Source organism: Mustela nivalis, assembly GCF_964662115.1.
Source record: "Mustela nivalis genome assembly, chromosome: 8".
Classification (NCBI taxonomy): domain Eukaryota; kingdom Metazoa; phylum Chordata; class Mammalia; order Carnivora; family Mustelidae; genus Mustela; species Mustela nivalis.
The window spans coordinates 126,707,637-126,729,111 of NC_139027.1; the positions used below are offsets into that span (position 1 = coordinate 126,707,637).

At 43.5% G+C, this 21,475-nt stretch overlaps 1 protein-coding gene across 7 annotated transcripts in view; it reads right to left on the reverse strand.

The window, feature by feature from the left end:
* The window catches only part of CHD6 (chromodomain helicase DNA binding protein 6), a 194,700-nt gene that overhangs the window by 130,187 nt on the left and 43,038 nt on the right, over window positions 1-21,475 (reverse strand). For 6 of the 7 annotated variants that reach the window (XM_082744630.1, XM_082744629.1, XM_082744631.1 and 3 more), the window contains 2 exons: window positions 12,051-12,108; window positions 322-842 (listed from right to left, as the gene is read on the reverse strand). In XM_082744630.1, the coding sequence (XP_082600756.1) occupies window positions 322-842; window positions 12,051-12,083 (554 nt within the window). In that variant the 5' untranslated portion in view covers window positions 12,084-12,108. Of the gene's footprint in view, window positions 1-321; window positions 843-11,279; window positions 11,349-12,050; window positions 12,109-21,475 lie in introns of those variants that run through there. The other variant, XM_082744632.1, reaches the window with a different exon arrangement.

The window sequence follows — 21,475 nt, forward strand, 5'->3', positions numbered from 1 at the left end:
CTCGACCACTCCACATTGCTGCTGTCCCCCAAACTACTGCCCTCCCTGTGTGGTACCCTGGATGTCCCCACCCTTTTACCCTGGGTGTGCGGAGGTATTTTCATTTTTCTTAATCCAAAAGGAATGTAAGAAACGGCAGGGCCAGTACTGAGGTTATCCTTCTCTCATCAGGAGGTGAGAAAGTGGTTCATTTTGGATGAAGCAGGAGAGCTATGTCCAGGGGCTGGAGTAAGGCCAACGGCAAATCATTCTGTGCGCACAGAGCCAAGCATGCCAGGGTTTGGGGTTGGGGGGCACTCTGGGGGGTGGGGAGAGACGCACCTGGCCTTCTTGGACTTCGTCCTGCCTATGGAGTCGGCACTGCTCCTCTTCTCTTTGGCCTCCTTGGTGCCCGAGGCCTCCCGGGGCTTCCGCGCTTTCTTGGCTCCGTCCTTCTGCTTAGGCTCCTTGGGCTCCTTGGCCCTTTTGGGCTCCTTGGCCTTGCGGGGTTCCTTTGGCTCTCTAGGTTCTCGCTTCCTCTTTGGCTTGGGCTCCCTGTCCTTGCTTCCCTTTGCTGGACCCTCTTGCTCTCCTGGATCCTTTTTCTTCCTTTTTTTCTTTACTCCAGTGCCTCCCCCTCCACTGTCCTCCATTCCATTATGGGATGTCATTTTCCTAGGAAAAAGGGCCTCGGCTTCCTCTTCTGCAGCATACAGGTCTTTCTGAGGCAGACAGTGACTGGCAACATCTTCGATTTTCTCTTCCTGATCAGTGCCGCGGTCAAACGGGGAGGGGGATTTGTAGTCAAAATTGACAGAGGCATCAGACATTGGGGAGTGATTCAGAACTTTTAAATTTGACAACTGTAAAAGAGAGAGAAACAAGAACATTACTTTTCCATTGCATGCTTCCTACAAAAGTGCTGCGACGTCTGAATGCATGATTTACTCAACATTTACTGATTTCCTACCATGTGTTAGTTCTTCATGTGCTGAGTCTTGGGGAGATTGTGGCAACCAGGACACACTTTATTTGTGTTTGTCTCTGCCTCTGTGGACCTGCACCAAGCCTCTGTTAGCATACAAAAAATTTGTATGTTTGGAAAAAAAAAAAACGAAAAAACAAAACCAAAACCCTACCACTCTGAAGGATTTCCATGTTGTGCACCAAAATCTGAAACACCTTAGAAGTCCCACGTCTTGAACAGACAATGATGATGTCCCACAAGGTACCTTTGGATCCTAGGCACACTGTTGACCCAGAATGGCATTTCTCACATGAGCACACAAAAGTTCTGCTCAAATGTGCTCATAAATTAAAGTGCTATCACTGGATGGCAAGGACGCAGCAGCAAACTTAGCGTGGTGCGGATTTCCCCAAATCTTTGCTCTCACTTATCTTCAAGCTGCATCAATATTTAGCAGGTTTGATTTTCAACAGAAAGCCTGGATCATTCAAACCTACATCTTTTATTTCTCCTCTGTATGATCACATAAGCCCCCAGATGCAGCACCAAATAACCTTTGGCCACTTGCAAAGCAAACAAACAAACAAAAAACCCCACCAAAAAAAATCCCTGCCAATATAGGAGAAAGCTTTATTGTGAAAGACACCACTAGAAGGAATGTGTCAGAGAAGCTGAAGGCATCTTCCTAAACAGGAAGTTCTGAAGCTGTTTTTGAGCACCATTAAACAGAGGTGCAGCTTCCCAAGGTGGCCACTTTCAGGAAACATCCCTTGGAAGGAGAAGTTTCATCTCAGACTCTCAGGTCTGGTTACACAGAGTGTATCTGTCATTTCACCACCAAGCTAAGGTTGGCAATAATCCGATAATGTGGGTGCTGGTTTCAGGAAATAATTTAAGGAAAGTCTGGGTAGGACAAGCAGGCTTTCCAGGAAGCTGGCTACAATCATCTTGGCGTGATGGCTTAAAAACGGCACCATTTGTGACTAGTCCGCTCCCCTAACAAGAGGCTTGGTGTGTGCTAACGGGCACAGACACTTGCCTAGGTGGCATGGCTTCCTTCCAGTGTTCTGGTTACCCAATCTGTGCTCAGACTTCCTGGCCCACCCTGGGAGTGATGGAGTGCAAAATTCAGCTGCATGTTTCCCCTCCTGGGTTTTGCAGCCCCCTCCCCTCCTCCAGTACTCCCAAACACAACACTGAGAATCCCAGGAGAAAAAGATGAAAGAAAAGAAGGGTTTTTTTGGATCTTTATCATAAATAAAGTCTAGTGTCATAAACAAGCCTAAGTCCAGAAAGAATTGGTCTTTCTGGCAGCACTTACTACTTGAAAGACAGAAAGAAAGAAAAAGAAAACAATACAATTCAGTTTGACTACCTCACTGCTGACTCAGTGCTTAGGATGGCTTAGCAAAAGGAAAAGCTGCGAACTTAAAAGGAATTTAAAATCACCACAAGAAAGTGGTCCGGATGGTAGATTTTATGCTACACTTTTTACCACAATAAAAAGAAAAAAAACAAGGCAATAAGAAACATAAGAGTGCGTAACAGGTACGCTGGTAAAGCTCGAACCTGAGAGGACACACCCATCCCTGGGATATTACTGAATTCTGTGCCAGGGACACCTGACCCTCAGGAAACAAGATATTGCTTAGTGTGCAAGGGTGTAAACACTAAAAAAGCAAGAGATACAAGTTAGTTTACTAAAGAGCCTTTCAAAGATGACATATTCAAGACCAAATTCTACCAAGGCAGCTCTCTGTAGTTTTTATAAAAGTGGGACCCTCTTTTCAACTCGTACCCCATTTCAAGGTCTATCTTTTGAAGGCTAGGGCCTTCCAGAGCTGAGGCAGATGGAGGCAGGCAGTGGAAACTGTATATTCCATCACTAGGGCAGTAACAACAGCAACAGCTAACATTTGTTGGCCATGTATCATACGGATATACTCAGAATTATGCAAACATGCTTCCTGATATCTCTATCTTTACAACAACCCTGAAAGGTCAGTATAAAGACACAAACAGACGACTACTGATGTTCGGTGATGTACCCACAGACATACACCTAGTGAGTAGAGGAATTTGGATCTGGACCTTCCAGCCAAGAGCTAGTGCTCAATTCACTGAGAACTTTATGACATACATCCCAGGAAACCACAACTGCTGGCCACAAGACCAGTGTGACTGAACTTCCTTAGAAATGTTAAATGGGGGCGCCTGGGTGGCTCAGTGGGCTAAGCCTCTGCCTTCGGCTCAGGTCATGATCTCAGGGTCCTGGGATCGAGGCCCGCATCGGGCTCTCTGCTCAGCAGGGAGCTGCTTCTCCCTCTCTCTGCCTGCCTCTCTGCCTACTTGTGATCTCTCTCTCTCTATTTCAAATAAATAAATAAAATCTTAAAAAAAAAAAAAAGAAATGTTAAATGGACTTGGCCTATACAACCATTTTGGGAAAAGGTCAGGTAGTTCTTATAAACATAAACATAGAACTAGCTGACATCCCAGCAACTCTACTCTGAGGAATCATGAATAGTTACCTGCTTTCATTTTACAGAAAAGACAGGTCAGAGAGATGAAGCAACTTGTCAAAAGGTCAGATTCCAGGGCACCTGGGGGGCTCAGTCAAATAAGGTCTGCCTTTGGCTGAGGTCATGATCTCAGGGTTCTGGGACAGAGCCCTGTGTCAAGCTTCCTGCTCAGCAGGGAGTCTGCTTCTCCTTCTGCCTCTGCCTCCTCCTCACCCCCTGGCTTGTGATTTCTCTAATAATGAAATAATATCTTTAAAAAAATTAAATAAAAAATAAAAAAGGTTGGGATGCCTAGGTGGCTCAATTGTTTAAGTGTCTGTTTTCAGCTCAGGGCATGATCCTGGGGTCCTAGGGTCGAGTCCTGCATTGGGCTCCCTGCTCAGTGCAAGCCTGCTTCTCCCTCTGCCTGCTGCTCCCCTTGCTTGTGCGCTCACTCTCTCTCTCTCTCTCTCCCTGGCAAATAGATAAATAATTTTTTAAAAAGTTTATATTCCTAAGGAGCGGCAGAGCAGGGACATCCTACAGGAAGAAGGGAACTCCAAGAAACACAGCACAATTAGTCAATGTTAAAAAGGGAGAAGTATCCCAAGAGGAAGATATTAGTATTGAAAAAATAAAACTAAATCCCCAAATTCAATAACCCACCCGAAATGTTTTAAGGCACCTTGTTGGGAAGCTTGGAAAAGACACCTGCTGAGGATTAAAAAATTTAACAAAAAATATTTCTTCCATGTGTCTCAGGGTCAATGGAAAAGAGTCAAAGGCCTCAATAAACTGTTTTCAGCCTCTACCAAGAAAGATAGTAAATCGCCACTTGGAAAATGGCCCTAAAGGGGACAGACTGGCAATGATGGGCACAGTATACTGACAATTTACTAAACAGAGATGAGCCCTAGAACACAGGATAAAATGGAGTGGCCAGCTATAAAAAACCAAACAAACAAAAAAACAAAACAAAACAAAAAAACCACTCAACAACACTAGCTCATAAACTGCACTATTAGCACTAAAACCTACTTCTTTGACTCAAAATTAGCAACCTATGATATTCCTGGAAAAGACACTTAAAGATATGAATCCAGATAAACTGGATTTGGGTCAGCTGTAAAGGATTTAAGAACTAACAGAGAGATTACGGCCTAGGTCAATGGTTCCCAAACAGAGGTCCAAGGACAAACCAGGGTTATTCCCCCAAGAATCACTCCAGTACTTGAAAGTCAAAATAGACTCTAACTAAGAAAATCACCCATGGAACAACATGGACAAACCTTGAAAACATGCTAAGTGGAAGAAGCCAGGTACAGAAGACTACATATTGTATAATTTCATTTATACAAAATGCCCAGAATAGGCATATCCAGAGAGACAAGAAGTAAATTAGTGGTTGCCAGGGCCTGAGGAAAGAGGAAATAAGGAGTGTCTGCTAATGGGCATATGGTTTCTTCTGGGGATGATGAAATGTTCTGGAATCAAATAGTGGTGATCTATATACAATCTTGTTACTATACTAAAAACCACTAAATTGCACAACTTAAACCCATAATAGAATTTACAGAATATGAATTATATCTTAATTTTTAAAAATCCAATGTAAGAACAAATTGAAAATGGTCCTCTCAGACCTCGCCGACAGCTCTGTCAACTATTAAGACTCTTGCAGGGGAATATAGTAACAATACCAAAATTTTAATTATGGATATGCTTTTAAACTGAGCGATTTCTCTTTTACAGCACAAGCTAAGGAAACATTTAGGTTCTCTGAAGACTTAGACTATCTGATACATAATTTCTAACGGGGGGGGACACTATAAATAACCTATCTGTCAACCTTTAGTAAAATATTTAAATTAATAGCACATCCATTATATGGGATAGTATTATGCAGCCATTGTTACCTTATCATATTGTATTATATTATTATTAATTATCAAGTTTTAGTTAACATAAAAAAAAGTCCACAACATGTTGGAAAGTTGGGGGGGGGAATCTATGATCTAATCTCATTTTTGTTTTTTAAAAATGCTATTTTTCAACACTAGCTTTTTAAAATAAAATTAGGACCATACCAGATGTTAACCATCATTACGTCTGGGTGATAGGACTGTGGGTAACATTCACTTCTTTCTTTATAACTTTCTGGAAGTTATTATTTGTTCCCATCTGTCTCCCACGACGAGAATGTAAGCTGCAGTAACTGAGGTATTCCCCAATCTTTGTGGCTTATGATAAAACTCCATCATACACTTATTGAATGAGTATTTTCAATTTGAAAAACAGAAAGAAGTCTATAAAATTGTACATGTAAATAAAAAAAAAAACAAATTCCTGTGTATAGAAGAAAGAATGGAAGAAAATCGATAAAAAGTTAACAGTCATCATTTGAGGCTGCGCAAATTTGGTAAAAGACTTTAATAATGAACAGAAAAAGCTTTCTTGCCAGACAATTCACACTCCTCCAAACTACCATGATGGCACCCACACTTGACTGAGTGCCGGGCAAAGAGAGTACGCATTGCCCTCTAGTCGGAAAGCACCCCGCACGCTCTCCGTCCCAAAGCGCTTCGGTGTGTCTTGGACCCAAGGGTGAGCGAGGCCCAGCTCCTGCTGCTGTCTGCCTCATAGTCTACCATCTTTTCCAGCAGGAAGATGAAAATGCTCTATGTTTAGACTTACTTAATGTCAAGAAATTAGCTAGAATAGCTTATCTAAATTTGAGAACTTCTGACCTTTTTTAACGTCTAAATAATAAAAATGAAAATAAGATCCGCTACTATTATTAATGATTCGGTCTGCAGACATTTTCAGGTGGCAGAAGTTATTTTCCAATTAAAATTCAGAAGTCTTACTCTTTCACCTTCACTTTCTTCTAAAAGAGTATTTCCTATGGTTATCTGACCATGGGACAGACTAAAGGCGAAAACCCACATTCCCTCGCCTTACTGCCGTTGCACTGGGCTCAGTCAGTTGGCAAACAAGCTGTGCTGGGTGAGCAAGACCCAGGAACAATGTCCAACTGTGTGTGTGTGTGTGTGTGTGCGTGTGTGTGTGTGTGTGCGTGTGTGTGTGTCCTTCTGTGTTTCCTCCTCCATTTAGAATATTCAACCCCTCTTTACCCAGGAGTGCTGTGCTCTGGATGACAGAGCAAGAATTCTGACCCTGATGTGGCTCCTCACATAGTCACAGCTGGTTAGCGCCAGGAGGAGGGGAGGTCAGTTTCAAAACATCTAAGGATAATGCAGGTATAGGTGTCCAGGAAGCTCTCGGGTATAACTTCCAAAAGACATTTTTCCTTCCTTTCTCCCTTTCTTCTTCTTCTTTTTTTTTTTTTTTTAAAGATTTTGTTTTTTTGTTTGAGAGAGAGACAGAGAGGGCATGAGCAGGGGCAGAGGGAGAGGGAGAAGCAGACTCCCCGCCTAGCAGGGAGCCTGATTCGGGGGCTCAATCCCAGGACCCTGAGATCATGACCCAAGCTGAAGGCAGATGCTTAACAACTGAGCCGCCAGGCACCCCCTCCAAAAGATATTTCTACAAGAATGAGTCAGAGAAGAACAAAGAGAAAGCAGGACCAAAACCTGCCAAGCACTAATATTAAGGGTCCCCAAAGGAAGACCTACAGAGAGGGTGAGAAAGAGCAATCGGGTTGGTGATGTAGGGGGGAAAAAGTAAGAAAGCGTGGTATCACAGAAGCCAGAAGATAAGAGCGCCTCCAGACAGAATGACTACAGACATCCAGTGCTGCTGAGAAACTGGTAAATTAAGGACTGAAGAGTGGTGGACAGAGTGCGAACTTCAAACTCCCTCTTGCCAGAGTCCTAGAATCTGTCATTCTTAGTCCCCATCTCTATTATCACACTTTTGCATTTAAAACCTGGGGGTCGGGGGCGTTTTTCTCTCACCATGTTTCAAGAGTCTCAGAGATTTAACTTCTCTAGACCTGCAAAGTCAATCTAAACCTCGTTAATTCCGGGCAGTAACAAAACCCGGGGCAGGCAGATTATTAAATTTAGATGCAGACAGTGAAGAGTAAGAAGGAGAGAGAGAAAACAATACTTCCCAAGCACCTTGCCCGCCCTCCAGTAATGCTCCCCATAGGACCATTCGCATCCACAGGCCCAGCGACAGATACATGTAATTTCTTTTCTTCACAGGATGCTTTTAAACCTTCCCTTCTTTAGGCTACGTAATCCTAGTTTCATCAGTCATACTTCATATGAAGTAAGTCGGCGTTCTTTGACCGTCTTCATCACTGTGCTCAGGCTTCTCAAGTATGCTTCAGAACACAGAACGAATTAGGACAATAACAAAAAAATCTGTCAAGGTACGTCAAAAGATAGAGAAAAACAGTCAATGCTCAAATTTCTTTCCTTTTTTTTTTTTTGGAAGAGGAAGAATTTGGGTAAGATCCATTTTAAGTCCTTCTGAAACATGACTCCAGGGTGAGGCTGTTTAAAAGCTTGCTTCTACTGAGAAATTTACTAACACTCCCTCTGTAGGCATGTTGAAAAGGCCTTCTGGTGACTGCCAAATGGAAGGTCTGGCTGGTATCAGCTCGTTTCTTAAGACCCTCTGCAATATGACACTGAAAAGTCAAAGAAATGAATTATTTATTCATCCATATGATCAACTTTGCTACTCCTCTTTCACTGTTCTGAGCTGTAGTGATGTATATTGGTGGTACACACCATCTTAGGGAGGGGAGTTCTCACCTTCCCCCCACTATAGAGCACATCTGGGACTAATTTGTTTGGGGATCTGATGGCCAGCTCAATCCATCATGCTTTTTTTTTTTTTTTTAAGAGTTTATTTATTTAATTTGAGAGAGAGAGTACAAGTTGTGGGGGGTGGTTTGGGGCAGAAGGAAAGAGAAAGAAAGAGAATCCCAAGTTGACTCCACACTGAACACAGAGCCCAATTCAGGGCTTGATCTCACAGCCTGGAGACCATGGCCTGAGCCAAAATCAAGAGTCATATGCTTACTCATATGTACTTACTCAACTGAGCCACCCAGGCACCCCCAATCCAACATGCCTCTTATCTTAGTTTATCTTTGGTCACCACCCAAAGTTGAGCACTCCATACTCCAGGCCCTTCCACTCTCTCCTTTACTCTCATATGCTTCACTTTCTCAAACCCAACCATATACCTCTCTCTTCCCTCCCAAGCTTTCCTCCTGGATCCTCAGGAACAACCTGACTAAGCCAGGCTCTACCCAGAAGACTTCATCTCTTGGAAACCTTCCCAGATTCTCTGGTGGGGCTGACGTGCCCCAAACTTCCACACTCCCCAGTTCCACAGCATCACTCTGCCATCTGCAGTGCAGAACCCTGAGTCTTCTGAGGCTTCTGCCACCTCTACTGTAACTGCCTGTTTGTAACCAGACTAAACTTCCGTAAGAAAAGAAAACCTAACTTTCTGTCAGTTTTGTAGCTGGCCCCACACAGACCCTCAAATATTTTCTGATGACTAACTGCTGGAAAAACTCAACAAATATTTGTTTAGTGAACAAATTACATCCATATTCACTCTAGAGAAGGAAACAGGGTCTAACAATCCTAAGGCTATTGAGATTCCCACCATATATCTGAAGAAAACACTTTCTGCTGCACCTTTTCATTTTCTGGAAGTCTCAGAATAAGGGGCTCTACTGATCTGACTTTTGGTCATGGGGTCTGGAGAGAAGGTTCTCTCCTAACTACTGCAAGTCTAGGCTAACCTCCTGGTCAGCGCTCCAGGTTTTAATCCTATGCCTATTCCTGTTGCACTTGTGCTCATGAACTTTCCTCTACATTGAATATGTGCACCAAAACCCCCCTTACCATGTATCATTATCAAATGGTATTAACCATATCTTGTACTTCTCTCAGTGCCATGCAAGGAGCTGGGATGAGTAACAATCAGTACTTCCTTACCGTAGGTTTGTTACCGCTAACATGAACTACAGCTCTTCCCCTTACAAAGCAGTAGTTACTCCACAACAGTAGCATGCAAGGGTTTTTAGTGATTAGAGTGCACATCTTATTCCTCTAGCAAAATGTTTCTCTGCCTAATACTGCTTGGTCTTCTTAGGCATTACAATGTATACATTTTTTAGTAGAAGAAGTTTATTTTTGATACAGATAAAAGACTATAGCGCCCTAGTGACTAACTTTTAAATATTTTATTAATGTCTATTTTTCTTGCAACACTTCTTTAGACAATACAGAGTCAATCTCTAAACCCTTTGTCCTTGGCACATTACTTCCATTATGCCCTTTCTGGTTAATAAGAAGTATGGTTATTTATTACTAAATTCTGGTTAACTTGTAAAATCTTTCATCCCTGTTTAATTTACCTTGATAAATTTTTGGACAAGGAAATGAGAATTTTTCAAGATCAGAACACATTTAACGTGTCATTTTCCACCTCCAGAGAAGGGGAAAAATGAATTGATAGCAATGAGGGTTTTTTAAAGAGTGGACATTTTATTTGCTGTTACTTCTAACACCTTAGAAATACAGTAAGGGAAAGGACAAAGTCTGATGGTTAATTTTCTCATTCTACTGGATGATTTCCTTGCCACTGACACACTGAATGCCAAGTACTTGATAAGCCACCCTATTGAATCCAATACCTTAGAAGGCATGTATGATTGCTTCCGTCTAAGTGATAGGAAAACAGGCTGAACTTGTCCAAAGTCACACAGTGATGTGGTAGTCAGTTTCGATCTCCTTCTACCAAAATCTCTGTCAGGCACTGAACTCTACACATGTGCTCAATCCCGGTACCTAGAGATTGCTTTGGCATGAACCTAAGTTTCTATTTTCACGCCCTGTAGTTCAGTCATCAGTATGGTCTATCACCTGGAAAAGAAGCAGGATCAATTCCTCCTGAAAGTAACTCCACTGAATTAACTTGTTCCTCTACCACAGCTAACACTAATTTTTAAGGAGAAACCCTGCCCCATTGGTCAATACTACAGTTGAAAGGAAAACTCATCTAACTGAGGCTGTGTGATAGCAGGCTGACAGGCTAAGGTCTCATATGAACCAGTAAAATCTCAAGAGAAAGAAACATAAATTCATGCTGGTGTAATTCTGGTAAAGAGTTTTCTTAGGGAGAGGGGTGCCTGGCTAGCTCAGTTGGTTGAACTTGAGACTCTCAATCTAGAGGTCATCAGTTCAAGTCCCATGCTGAGTGTAGAGATTACTTAAAAAAAAAAAAAGTGTTTTAACTGAAACAAAAGCTTACCTTAAAGAATGTTTAAAACATTAAATACGCAGAATTTTTAAGAAACATACACCTGCCCATGTATCATAAATGATGATAGTTTTGAAGGCTTGGGGTTCTCTTCAGTAATGTGTTCTTTTTAACAGAAACTGTAATATTCCACTAGGTGGATATGCTGTGATATAAACAGTCCCTTGTTTGGTGGAAATGTACATTCATTTCCATTTCTGTGCTATAAGCAAAGCAGCAGTGAAAATCTTTGCTCACCCAGTCGACACCTGTTTGAGTATCTCCATAGAAAAAACTCCTGGCAGATGGGACGGCACTCGCTGTAGTGTTTGTCTACCAGATGAGGACGCTCGAGAGCCAGGACGGGAAGAAATCAGTGTGGGGGACAGTGTTTAGTCATCACTCTTCCTGTTGAGAACTGGCAGCAGATGTGTCGATTTTCTCCTAAAACCATTTGTTTTGGTTTGGTTTCACAAGGACCTATCCACTGGGACAGACCAGAGAGTAATCCTTGTAACCATATCCCCAGGTCACCCTGTATCTGACTAGTCAGTGCTCCCCAGAAGCGGAGAGCAAAGTGGCTGATACCAACCAACCTCTTTGCACAGAGTCTCCATGAAGGCCAGGGGTTCAGATATCCCCAGTTACCGGACTGTCCTTCAATTCTGTAAAAGGAAAGCCAGCCCTTTAGAGACAGTCTGTTTCTAAGAGACTAAACACTCCTCCCTGAGCCACACTGGTTGGGGTCTCTTGGTTCCTCTGAATAGGGAACCAGAAGTTTCAACCAGGAAAAGATTTTGGCAGAATGAGTCACGCTGGCCAAATGTTTTTTTTAATCAATTCTCCCCTTCACGAAATCGAATGCCAAATAGCTGGTGTTCACATCCTTCTAATTAGTTCACTATTTTGTCTAGGAGGAAAGTTTCACAGGTCATTATGAGTATGAATTTTCTAAATGAGAATGCTTTTAGATTAAGCAAACATCCAAAAAGATAGATACATAAACTATGAAGAATTGACCACATCTCAGAAAGCTTTTCCAGGGGAGGAAAAAATTTCTCTTCCATATAGCTAATTTTGAATAATATTTTGACTTACAGTTTTCATTATACTTATTCCCATATGGAGCTGACCTGAGCACAAGTAAAAATTAAGTCATTCAAAACACAGCTCTCAGTGACCAGGCGGAGAACGGGGAAAAGCTGCAGCAGGGTAACCGCCAGAGGCTAGGAGCTAAGCCCTAACTGCCAGCAACTGTATGGGGTAATATGGGGATAAAGAAGCATCAGGGAGCATAGTAGGCTGAGAGCATTCACCTAAAGATACGTGATTGAAGAAAAAAAAAAAAAAGATATACAATCACTTACCTGCTTCTCTTTCTTTTGTATTTTCATTATCATCTATTGAAGGAAGATACTTGTATCTCTAAAAGATTTAAAAAAAAAAAGGCAAGGATTACGGTAAAATCCAAAATGAAACATTTAAGGTGACCTCAGGATTAACTGTGACACATTTAGAAAACACAGAAATGAGGGTGCTTCTACAGAACATTTACAACTGTGTAACAACAGTCAATAGCCACCCCTAGAGTATTTTTTTTTTTTTTTAAGATTTTACTTATTTAATTGACAGAGAGAGGGAGAGAGGAAACACGCAAGGGAAGTGCCAGAGGGAGAAGCAGGCTCCCTGCTAGGCAGGGAGCACCATGTGGGGCTCAATCCCAGATCATGACCTGAATCGAAGGCAGAGGCTTAACTGACTGAGCCACCCAGGTGTTGTGTCCCCCCACCCCCATGGTCCTAACCCTATCTAACCCAAACCCGAACCCTAATTTATTGCTTCAGATGGGTAGAGTCAAAAAGAAACTATCTTTGTAGGTAAAATAAGTTATAAGAGATGCTGGCATATTAAATTACAAAGTAAACTAAAAGAGGAATCTTAAAATAATGATGTGACTATACTGAGAGGAGTGGAAGAGGGGTGTAAAAACAAGTCCTCATTTCTTCTGGAAGGAAATCAGTAAAATATGTCACAACTGATAAATCAAGAAATAGGAATGTACACTGTAAAAAAAAAAGAGAGAGAGAGAGATCTAAAGGATTTAAAAGTGGTTCTCTTGAAGGCCAGAGAGGGAAGCTGGTGTGAGACAGGCCAGGTCAGTCTGCCATGTTGTCACATGCCCCCTTGTATTATCTGATGTTTGAAACCACATACATATGTTATTTGACAAAATAAGCTCCATTCCAGTATTTGGTAGTTTTAAATGACTGATTTTACTGTACCCAGATTTAAGCCCCCATCTCCGCCCCAACCATAACACTCATGATGACATTGAACTTTTTTTGTAAATGACTTTTGAGGACCACAGCAGTTAAGAGCCTGGCTTTAGAGGTCCAGAAGTGCTTTGGTACATCCCAGGAACCAGAAAGAACCCGAGTCTAAGAAATCTGGAATCTGGGGCTACCTGAATCACTAACTAGTAGTCCATCAGGTCTAAAGTTCTCACCTTCCTCATATACAAACAAGAGAGGGATCCCAGAATTTCAGCTCCCAGTTCTAGCCCGGAAACAGATACTGCCTCGTGTTTATCGTGTACTTTGATTTCCTGGACGTTCCACAGAGCTAAAGAACACCACTCCCTCAGGAAACCATCCCGCAAACACATAATTATCCTTATGTTCATAATTATTTCTTATATCCCAATGAGCATGATGTGTAGGCAGTAGGCAGAACTTAAGATTAAAGTGTGAGGGATTGTTTTTTAAGTGAGTTCATGATGTTTGATGCAAACTGAGGAAAATGAAGGATCTGTGATTCCAAGCATCCTTGGAGCCACAATTACAGTTCATCGGTTTAACATCTGTCCACTTGGGTTTTTTCCTCCAAAAGTCAGAGGGATTTCCTGTAAGAAGAACCATAGGGGGCACCTGGGTGGCTCACTGGGTTAAGCCTCTGCCTTCAGCTCAGGTCATGACCTCAGGGTCCTGGAATCGAGCCCCACATTGGGCTCTTGGCTCAATGGAGAGCCTGCTTCCCCCCACCTCTCTCTGCCTTCTGCTCTGCCTACTTGTGTTCTCTCCCTCTCGCTGCCAAATAAATAATTAAAATCTTAAAAAAAAAATAAATAAAAAAGGAAGAATGATAAAATGCTATCAGGATATTGCTGTTCCTGAACAACACAGCCTCCAACTTGAGCTAACGAGTTGCAAAGTGGACAGAGTCGGGGGGAAAGGGAAGAGAGCAGAGAAGAATCGGCCAAATCAGGGAAAGAGAAAGTCAAGTTAGAAATGATGACTCTAAGAACTGCTGTGAGGATTAGCATTTGATGAAACAAGCATTCACTTCAAGAAAATCATGAAATCCAGAGAAATGGTAAGTGCTCTTAACCAGGGCAGTTAAAAGAATTTTACCCCTAATATTCATCATACTGGAGTCAACTCTAGGTAAATTATGTGAGCACAAGTTTATCTCCTTCATCTGTTGTCAACTTCAAATCATCAACATTCTCACCCATCACAAATGGCCAGAAATTCTGAAATGAAGAAAGAAGCTGGAAAAATAAATTCCAGCTAATAAAAAAGGAACAGGGGCGCCTCGGTGGCTCAGTTGGTTACACGTCTGCCTTTGGCTCAGGTTGGACTCCCAGCTTGGTGGGAAGCCTGCTTCTCCCTCTCCCACTCCCTCTGCTTGTGTTCCTGTTCTCGCTGAGTCTCTGTCAAATAAATACATATAATCTTTAAAAAAAAAAAAAGGGGGAGTATTATCAATAATCAGACATAAGCACTCAAAATTCTGCCCAACAAAATTAAAATCAGTCATTTGAAAAACTACAGAAAACCCCACCAATGCTAATAAAAATTATTTTCTTAACATCTGAAGAATAAGTATACTGCAGAAGAGCCATCAAGAAACCATTTCTGATTAAGTAGGACTAACGAGCATGCACAAAAGCGGGTCCACAGCATTGCCAGGAACGTGTGGAAAACAGGTCCAACTTATCATCGCTAATGGCACTTCCCTAATTGTTTCAAGCTTTCTGAGGAGCACTCAGGCAAGGTGCCACTGGATCTATAAACTGTTGAGTCCTTTTATCTGCCGATTCCACTTTAAGGAATACATGGCAAGAAATAAGCCAGTAGGAAATAAAGCTGGGCCATGGCGGAAGGCCAAGGAGGAGGCGGGAAGTGCGAACGTGCCCATGACAGTGGAGCCCGGGCAATGGGGTGTCCACGAGGATCACAGGCCCGAGAGCCAGCGGGCCTGTGACATCACCGGATGTGTGACAAGGCCGGCTCTCGGGCCTGTGTCATCATGGGACCTGAGCCCACCAGAGAGGGAAGGAAAGGACAAGCGGGAGGACGAGGAAGAGGTGGGCTCACCCAGGTATGGCTTGAGGCTGATTACCCGACAAAGAGAAAGCTTGGGAAAAAAGGGGTGGTGACGGCCTCTTCCCCAAATCTCCCAGCCGCCAATTTGTTCACGGGCAAGATCCTACTACCGGCACCTTTACTCATACTCAGGTTGCATAGGTAACCCCACGCCATCCTCTGCGAGAGAGAGAGCGAGTGTGAAATCCGAGTGCGGTTACTGTAAGAACAATGGCTCTGGTCCCTAGACGTGAGCTCCGACAAGCCTCACGTGACGACTGTGACACCCTTCACAGCCCCCGAAGGATCACCACACACCAGCACGTCGCCCCCTACAAAATGGCAGACATCGTCAGCGACATCAGCGGCTGTTCAATAAGCATTTACTGACTTCTATCTCTCCAAACACTATCTAATACTTTACAAAGCACCACCTCGAGTTACCTCTACTTTTTTACCTGCCTTGAATGGCACACGTTTAAAAAATATAAAACTAAAACTATGTCATCTTTTTGCAAGGCTATACGCAGCAGGAATGGACAGACAAACAGAAGCCAATGCGTGTCCTTCCACCACTAGAAGTGGCTTCCCAATTTCTGAGGCTGTGCTGCCCTCACTCTGGAGTGGCGAGCAGATCCTCTGGGCACAATAAGAAACGAAATAACTTCGGGTCCCACAACTCAATTAGAGAGAGAATACAGACATATTCAGAAACACCCAACTACGTGCGCAAACCAGGAAATTCATCTACAGGGAGGCAAATCACGCCTTCTGAACTGTAAGAAAACTGGCAGGACTCTGGCTTTCCTCACTGCGTTGCAGTGCTTTTGTATGAACCTAGCCTTTGATTACCTCCACGAGATAACCTGCTAACAATGTAAAAAGCAAATGTAAAAACTCCCGTTCCTTCTTATACTCACTCAACTAACAATGCTTCTGTCAAGAAAAATGGGTGCCAGGTTTCCGCAGTAACATTTTGAAAGCTACTCTGTTTTATTCCTTTCTCTCTCTCTAGTTCAAAAACCCTGCAAGCGCGCCTGTGCCATTTCGAAGTTCCTCTGTGCTGTGTTATGGACGCTTTGAAAAATAAATAAAACATCAGGTACACACTATTCCACCATTCATCCAGAAATTATCTCTATTTACTCTACCTTGAGAATTCTGCCATCCCAACAATCCCTGCTCAGTCCCGGGGGTCTATTTCATTTCAAGAACATGGGTTTGACACACGCAGACAAGTGCACAGACGGTACACTGCTCCCACGGTCCCTCATATTCACAAGGGCAGCACGAGACATGGCTGGCCGCAGGGAGAACAAGGACCTTTGCTGTCAACAGGCTCCCAGGCCTTGAACTCTATCAGGCCCTTTGGAGCAAAGAGTACCTGGGAAGCAATTTTAAAAATCAGGCACACCTCTGAGTTTCCACAGTGAATATGTATTTTTACCATCTATCTATGCTCACCCTCAGCCCTAAGTCTGGTCCCTAAGAACCGCTCTGACAACCATAGGCGCAGATAAGGTGACCCCACACGATTACAGGGTGGGGATTTTAGAAGGGAAAGGAACAGAACATCGGCAACATCTCACTTGGGGTGAGTTTATGAAAAGGGCAGACAGGTCTTGGGTCATGCCCCCTTCCTTAGAGCCCTGTTCAAGGACCCCTGACCAGAGTGCCTGATAGACATCCTAGACCACAAAAAGGGTCCAATGGATGAGATACCCCTCAACTTCTCACTTCACAACTCTGGCACCCTCCACAAACGGTGTGAGTTTATTGTCTGTCGCTAGGCTTGGAGCAATCTACAGGAGGACAACAGCAAGAGTGTGAAGTGCCAAAAAGTAGTGTAAATGATGAGCCAGGTAAAAGCTCTTCCGGTTTTATTGTGTCACCTGTACAATGGTGACAATCCTTACCTCTTAGGGATTCAGGAGAATTAAAAGGGATGAGAATCTCTAGTGTCTGTCACACGATGAACATGAACTACACAGCAGCCACTGGTGTTGCTTGTCCTTACGGGCTTCCCTCCAGCATCAGAGGAAGGTGGCTCTCTCCTGAGGACAACTAACCCTTCCATCAATACTTGGGCCCAACCTCTCCCACTTCGCACCCTGAGCTCAGACTCTGCACTCCTGTGCAGTCGGTCCTTCCTCATTTCATTGAGGTATCTCTCCTCAAACCTCAGTGATGTTCCCTCTAACCATTCCATAGAAAACAGACCACTGCCCTCACCCCTGACTCTCTATCTTTGTACGCTTCTTTCTGGCACTTGTCAGTTACTGCCTGACATTACATCTAGTTGATTAGAAATGTCTTACCCATGAGACACGTGCACACGCACACAAACGTGAGCCCTGTTTTGTTCCTGCTGTACTCTGAGTCTGAACAGCAAGCTCCGGGCTCACAACAGGTGCTCCATAAACATCTGCTGACGGAAGAATCATTTCTGCTCCTTATCACTAAACCTCTCTCTCTCTCCAGTTCTCTCCTCCACAAAGAGGCAGGTTAAACTTGATTCTGGAGTAGTAACTATGCTAACCAACCCTCACCCACCTGTATTCTCTCTTCCTCCCCTATTACTTCCCAAAGCCGCTCTTAGCAATGACTCCCTAGGAGCCAGATCCAATGGGCATTTTTAGACGCTATTCTGTCTTGCAGCATTTTAAACCATGGGCCATTTCCCCCTCTTAAAATTCTCATCTCACTGGTTTCTTGGAGAGCATGCTCTGCCGATTTTCCTCTAATTGCAGGCTTCCAAAGCTCAGCTTCCTCCAGAGTCTTCTCCTATTATAAGGCCTATTAAATGTCAGTGTCCCCAGGGTGTAACACTGTTACTAGCCCTGGGGCCTGCTGAGTTCTCTACTCAGCTCCTAAACTTCCTCTCTCTGCACCATGACCACTGTGCACTCCCAAATCCAAGCCTTCCTCCTGTCTTCCAAGCAGACAAAGCCAACCATATCCTGGCCAGTTCCAATTAGGCGTTCAACAGATGAAACAAAAAACTCACAGCTCTTTCCAAATCAAACTCCGTACTACCTCTGCACACATACACACCTGCTCCTATGCTCCCTCCTCAGAAGCTAATGTCCCACAGTCTGCCACCCAGCCCAGAATTCAGTCATCCTTAACTCCTTCCCTTTCCCCTAACTCCTTCAAAATTCCCGAGTTCCTTGGTTCTTCCCCAGGCCACTTGAATTTATCCCACTCTTTTGGGGCCTTTTTTTTTTTTTTTAAACTTGAAATAGCCTCCCAAGTGCCCTTATCCTTCCTGCTCCGACCCCCATCCCATCCCTCACTGCACCAGGAGCACGTTTTCCCAAAGTGTGAAGAAAATTAGATCGTATCTCTGTAGTGTCTGCAGAAATACAAATTCCCCACAGCGAAGGGCCCCGCATAAGCAATCAGGCCCCTGGTCCTGGTCTCCTGCTCTGACATTACCTTCCTGCATTCATCCAACTTTTCTGAATGCTTGCACGTCTGAAACCAGCCCTGTTTGCTCAGATCTTTGTTCAGGCTGGGCTTCTGTCTCCATCTCGAAAATCCTTCCACTGCCTTTCCTCTCCAGTCTCATCCTTCAAAACTCCACTCTGGTGTCATGTCTGACCTAACTTCCCTAAGCCCTGAAAACATCCTGTGAAAAGCACTAATAATTACAGTAACTCTATCACCATGATATCATCTCTTCCGGTTTTCCCTGTCTGCCGGTGCATCAGCTGTTAAGTGCCTAAGCACCCTCCGGGAAGGAACTCTGTTCTGTCATACCAAGCTTCATATCTGGACTTTGGAATGATTATGTGTGGAATGAGTAAGTGAGTAAATGGGAAAACTAAAGAAAAGGCTCTGAGTCCCTGTTTTCCTCAGTGTAGCTGGTCGGCTCTTTTTTCCCTTTCCTATTTATTCTATTCTCCTAGTCCAATCAAATTTCTCAGTAATCTTCATTCATACTTCCTCAAAGTAATACAAGCACTTAGCTTAAGAATTCAATAATCTAGGGTCACCTGGGTGGCTCAGTGGGTTAAGCGTCCCACTCCTGGTTTCGGCTCAGGTCATGATCTCAAGGCCTTGTGTTGGGCTCCACACTGAATAGGAGTCTGCTTGAGATGCTGTCTCTCTCTCCCGCTCTATCCCTCCCATCACCTGTGCAGGCACACTCTCTCTAAAATAGATAAACAAAATCTTTTAAAAAAAAGAACTCAATAATCTAAAGCTTAACACACAAAGTACTCCTGTAGAATCAGTTGGCTTAGGGGGTAAAACATGTGACTTTTGGTCTCAGGGTTGTAAACTCAAGTCCCACTTTGGGTGTAGAGATTACTTGAAAATAAAAAACCTGGGGCACCTGGGTGGCTCAGTCGGTCGGGCGTCTGCCTTTGGTTCAGGTCATGTAAGTAAAGTTTTATTGGCACGCAGCCAGACCCGTTCATTTGCATATTGTCTGTGGCTATTTTCATGGCCGAATTGAGTTGTTGCAACAGAGGCCTGGAGGCCTGAGATTGAGCCTCACGTCAGACTCTCTGCTCAGTGGAGAGCCTGCTTCTCCCTCTCCCTGCTGCTCTGCCTACTTGTGCTCTCCGCTGAATAAATAAAAATCTTTGAAAAAAATTATTTAAAAAAAAAAGAAAATAAAAAATCTGGGGTGCCTGGGTGGCTTAGTTGGGTAGGCGTCTGTCTTCAGCTGAGGTTATGATCCCAGGGTTCTGGGATGGGGCCCCACCTCAGGCTCCCTGCTCAGTGAGGAGCCTGCTTCTCCCTCTCCCTCTGCCACTCCCCCAGCTTGTGCTGTCTCAGTATCTCACTCTCTACCAAATAAATAAAATCTTAAAAAAAAAAAAGGTAGTATTCCCCTACTTCACTCATCCCCATTCCTGATTTACTCTTCCCACTAGAAACCATTTGATCTAGAGCCATTCCTTCTACTCCTTTCCGTAATCTTTCTGCAAAATATTCTGATACTGCTATTAGATATTTTCCAAATTTATCTATTTATTTTTAGAGATTTTTCCATCAGAGAGAGAGAGAGAGAAAGAGCACAAGCAGGAGGAGCGGGAGAGGGAGAAGCAGCCTCCCCACTGAGCAGGAAGGCTGATGTGGGGTCCGGTCTCAGGATCCTGAGATCATGACCCAAGCCGAAGACAGATGCTTGACAGACTGAACCACCCAGGTGCCCTGATTTTTCCAATTTTAAACATTATTTTAGGAGCGCATGGGTGGCTCAGTTGGTTAAGCCTCTGGCTCCTGATTTCCGTTCTGGTACTGAGACCGAGCCCAGTCAGGTTCGGCACTCAGTCTGCTTCAGAGTCTTTCTCCCTCCGGCTCATGTTCTCTCTCTCTCTCTCTCTCTTCTCTCTCAAATAAATACATAAATAAGTCTTTAAAAAATATAGTTTAAACACTATTCTACTGATTTCTTCCTGAGGAATACAAGGTGGCAAATATCTTTATAAAGGCCAGATGATAAATCATTTATGCTCTGCAGGCCATAGGATGTGATCTCTGTTGCAACAATTCAATTCGGCCATGAAAATAGCCACAGACAATATGCAAATGAATGGGTCTGGCTGCGTGCCAATAAAACTTTACTTACAAAAACAGATAACCTCTTGTTATGGAAGATGGAAGTCTTAGCTTCCCAATATACTTATTATCACCATTATTAAATCAATATCTAATTCACAGCTAAGCCATGAAGTATATTGTGCTAAGAAAATTCTGTGTAACTCATTTTATGTTTTTTTTTAAGATTTTATTTATTTGAGAGAGAGACAGAGAGAGAGTGTGGGTGCACACACAGGGGCAGGGGCGACGGGGAGAAAGAAAGGAGGTGCAGAGGGGGAGGGAGACAGAAATCTCCAGCCGACTCCACCCTGACAGAGAAGCGCGACACGGGGCTTGATCCGGTGAACACGATCTGAGCTGAAACCAAGAGTCAGACACTTACCCAGCTAAGCCACCCAGGCACCCCAGTAAGTATCTCATTTTAAAACCTGCATTGTAAGGCGCCTGGGTGGCTCAGTGAGTTAAGCCTCTGCCTTCTGCTCAGGTCATGACCCCAGGGTCTTGGGATTGAGCCCCACATGGGGTGGGGTGGGGTAGATGGGGGGGTGGGGGGGGGTGGGGGGTGTCTCTGCTTAGCAGGGAGCCTGCTTCCCCCTTCTCTCTCTGCCTGCCTCTCTGCCTACTTGTGATCTCTGTCTGTCAAATAAATAAAATCTTTAAAAAAATTTTTAAAAACCTGCATTGTAAAATTAATTAATTAAATTTTTTAAAAAACCTTCAGTGTTTTCTCTGAATCACTGACTTACCTCAAAATGCTCTCTTCAATCAAATCATTTTATTTCCTAATCCTGTGACAAAAATCAACTTGCTTGATATGGATCACCATTAAGATCAGTAGTAGAAGAAAGCCAGGCTCTACTAGAGCTGTA